The sequence below is a fragment of the Tachysurus fulvidraco genome, chromosome 14, assembly GCF_022655615.1.
Source record: "Tachysurus fulvidraco isolate hzauxx_2018 chromosome 14, HZAU_PFXX_2.0, whole genome shotgun sequence".
NCBI classification, from domain to species: domain Eukaryota; kingdom Metazoa; phylum Chordata; class Actinopteri; order Siluriformes; family Bagridae; genus Tachysurus; species Tachysurus fulvidraco.
Window position 1 is genome coordinate 26,622,081 of NC_062531.1, and position 5,000 is coordinate 26,627,080.

At 34.3% G+C, this 5,000-nt stretch overlaps 1 protein-coding gene across 1 annotated transcript in view; it reads right to left on the reverse strand.

Annotated features, from left to right (window-relative positions):
* cabp1a (calcium binding protein 1a) overlaps positions 1 to 5,000 on the reverse strand; it is a 12,669-nt gene that overhangs the window by 1,330 nt on the left and 6,339 nt on the right. The window contains exons 3-6 of the mRNA XM_027140326.2: positions 1,157 to 1,300; positions 805 to 914; positions 641 to 715; positions 216 to 288 (exon numbers count right to left, since the gene is read on the reverse strand). Coding sequence (XP_026996127.2) covers positions 216 to 288; positions 641 to 715; positions 805 to 914; positions 1,157 to 1,300 — 402 coding nt within the window. The remainder of the gene's footprint in view (positions 1 to 215; positions 289 to 640; positions 716 to 804; positions 915 to 1,156; positions 1,301 to 5,000) is intronic.

Consider the following 5,000-nt stretch of genomic DNA (forward strand, 5'->3'; position numbering starts at 1 on the left):
AGGTATAAGAATTCTATACATATATAAACTCAACATAAGAAGGTAACATATCTAAAGAACACCTTTATTAAAATATAATAAAAGGTTACTTTAATATTTGTTCATCACAGGAATAAATAAATACTACTAAAATATTGACCATCTACTGACCAAATCTTAAAGTCTGAGAAAAATAGAGTTTATAATAAATGATGATAAAAAATCAGGGTTTCTACCTTCAAAGTCCACACGTCCATCACCGTTCAGGTCGATATCTTTAAGAATGTCCTCCAGGTCCCGGTGGCCCACCTAATAAACACCCCATAAAACCACACAAATATACTGTAGTTTCTGCAACGTAAAGCCAAATATGTCCACATTAATGACCTTCTGTCCTGTTATTCATCTCCTATGGACATTGGCTAGTGGTTAATGCTAATTGGAATGACAGTAAATCAAGTCATTTGGAACCTTTTAAGAGCAGGTTATTACACATCTGAGCAGGTTATTACACATCTGAGCAGGTTATTACACATCTGAGCAGGTTATTACACATCTGATATAAATAATGATATCCCAGATCATTTCTTTTCACTGTAATGATGCCTTTATTGTAAAGTGACTTGACAGCTCTGTGCCATCAGACTGCAGTGTGTCTCACCTGGTGACCTAACAGTTTCCTCATGGCCTCCCTCAGCTCACTTGTACTGATCTCACCATCACCGTTAGTGTCAAACTGCCACAACACAAAAATGTAAAAATATGAGTTATGATAAATTACGATTACATTTTTATTCCTATTATAATGTGTATTTTACTCCTCACCTCCCTGAAGGCATTTCTCAGCTCCTTCACTCCAATCATATTTGCTGTTTCTGCCAAAAGCTTTGGTCCCATCAGTCCAACAAAGTCATCAAAGTCCACATGACCTCCCACTAACACACACACACACACACACACGCACGCACACACACGCACACACACGCACACACACACGCACACACACACACACACACACACACACACGCACACACACACATGCACACACACAGTAAGCTTCCATCAATATTCACAGACCTCACACTGAAACATCACTACAATCAATATATGTCATTAATCACAAACACACACACACACACACACACACTCACACACACACACACATGCACATACTCACGGTTCATGTTGATCTGTTGGCTCAGTTCGATCAGCTCCATTTCAGTGGGCATGTAGCCCATCGTCCTCATACAGTTGCCCAGGTCTTTACAGCTGATAAAGCCATCTTTATCTTTATCAAACTCTTTAAAGGCTTCACGGAGTTCTTCACACATACACACACACACACACACACACACACACACACACACACACACACACACACACACACACACACACACACACAGATAAACAGTCATTACTTATTTTAAACCTCACACTAAATGATTTGAGAGCAAAGAAAAAAACATAACCACACACACTATAATCACACACACTATAATCACACACACTATAAACTTACACTGAATATAATCACACACACTATAACCACACACACTATAATCACACACACTATAACCACACACACTATAATCACACACACACTATAAACTTACACTGAATATAATCACACACACTATAACCACACACTATAATCACACACACTATAACCACACACACTATAATCACACACACTATAATCACACACACTATAAACTTACACTGAATATAATCACACACACTATAAACTTACACTGAATATAATCACACACACTATAATCACACACACTATAACCACACACACTATAATCACACACACTATAATCACACACACTATAAACTTACACTGAATATAATCACACACACTATAATCACACACACTGTAATCACACACACTGTAATCACACACACTATAATCACACACACTGTAATCACACACACTATAATCACACACACTGTAATCACACACACTGTAATCACACACACTATAATCACACACACTATAATCACACACACTATAAACTTACACTGAATATAACCACACACACTATAATCACACACACTATAACCACACACACTATAATCACACACACTGTAATCACACACACTATAATCACACACACTATAAACTTACACTGAATATAACCACACACACTATAATCACACACACTATAATCACACACACTGTAATCACACACACTGTAATCACACACACTATAACCACACACACTATAATCACACACACTGTAATCACACACACTATAATCACACACACTATAACAACACACACTATAATCACACACACTATAACCACACACACTATAATCACACACACTATAATCACACACACTATAACCACACACACTATAATCACACACACTATAACCACACACACTATAATCACACACACTATAATCACACACACACTATAACCACACACACTATAATCACACACACTATAATCACACACACTATAATCACACACACTATAAACTTACACTGAATATAATCACACACACTATAAACTTACACTGAATAAAATCACACACACTATAATCACACACACTATAATCACACACACTATAATCACACACACTATAAACTTACACTGAATATAATCACACACTATAATCACACACACTATAATCACACACACTATAAACTTACACTGAATATAATCACACACACTATAATCACACACTATAATCACACACACTATAATCACACACACTATAATCACACACACTATAAACTTACACTGAATATAATCACACACTATAATCACACACACTATAATCACACACACTATAATCACACACACTATAAACTTACACTGAATATAATCACACACACTATAATCACACACACTATAAACTTACACTGAATATAATCACACACTATAATCACACACACTATAATCACATACACTATAATCACACACACACTATAAACTTACACTGAATATAATCACACACACACTATAATCACACACACTATAACCACACACACTATAATCACACACACTATAAACTTACACTGAATATAATCACACACACTATAATCACACACACTGTAAACTTACACTGAATATAATCACACACTATAATCACACACACTATAATCACACACAATATAAACTTACACTGAATATAATCACACACACAATAATCACACACACTATAATCACACACACTATAATCACACACACTATAATCACATACACTATAATCACCCACACTATAATCACACACACTATAATCACACACAATATAAACTTACACTGAATATAATCACACACAATATAATCACACACACTATAATCACACACACTATAATCACACACACTATAACCACACACACTATAATCACACACACTATAACCACACACACTATAATCACACACACTATAAACTTACACTGAATATAATCACACACACTATAAACTTACACTGAATAAAATCACACACACTATAATCACACACACTATAATCACACACACTATAATCACACACACTATAAACTTACACTGAATATAATCACACACTATAATCACACACACTATAAACTTACACTGAATATAATCACACACACTATAATCACACACACTATAATCACACACACTATAATCACACACACTATAATCACACACACTATAAACTTACACTGAATATAATCACACACTATAATCACACACACTATAATCACACACACTATAATCACACACACTATAAACTTACACTGAATATAATCACACACACTATAATCACACACACTATAAACTTACACTGAATATAATCACACACTATAATCACACACACTATAATCACATACACTATAATCACACACACACTATAAACTTACACTGAATATAATCACACACACACTATAATCACACACACTATAACCACACACACTATAATCACACACACTATAAACTTACACTGAATATAATCACACACACTATAATCACACACACTGTAAACTTACACTGAATATAATCACACACACTATAATCACACACAATATAAACTTACACTGAATATAATCACACACACTATAATCACACACACTATAATCACATACACTATAATCACCCACACTATAATCACACACACTATAATCACACACAATATAAACTTACACTGAATATAATCACACACAATATAATCACACACACTATAATCACACACACTATAATCACCCACACTATAATCACACACACTATAATCACCCACACTATAAACTTACACTGAATATAATCACACACACTATAATCACACACACTATAACCACACACTATAATCACACACACTATAATCACACACACTGTAATCACACACACTATAATCACACACACTATAAACTTACACTGAATATAATCACACACACTATAATCACACACACTGTAATCACACACACTATAATCACACACACTATAAACTTACACTGAATATAATCACACACACTATAATCAAACACACTATAAACTTACACTGAATATAATCACACACACTATAACCACACACTATAATCACACACACTATAATCACACAGACTATAAACTTACACTGAATATAATCACACGCACTATAATCACACACACTATAATCACACACACTGTAATCACACACACTGTAATCACACACACACTATAATCACACACACTATAACCACACACACTATAATCACACACACTATAATCACACACACTATAAACTTACACTGAATATAATCACACACACTATAATCACACACACTATAAACTTACACTGAATATAATCACACACACTATAATCACACACACTATAATCACACACACTATAACCACACACACTATAATCACACACACTATAACCACACACACTATAATCACACACACTATAAACTTACATTGAATATAATCACACACACTATAATCACACACACTATAATCACACACACTATAATCACACACACTATAAACTTACACTGAATATAATCACACACACTATAACCACACACGCTATAAGCACACACACTATAAT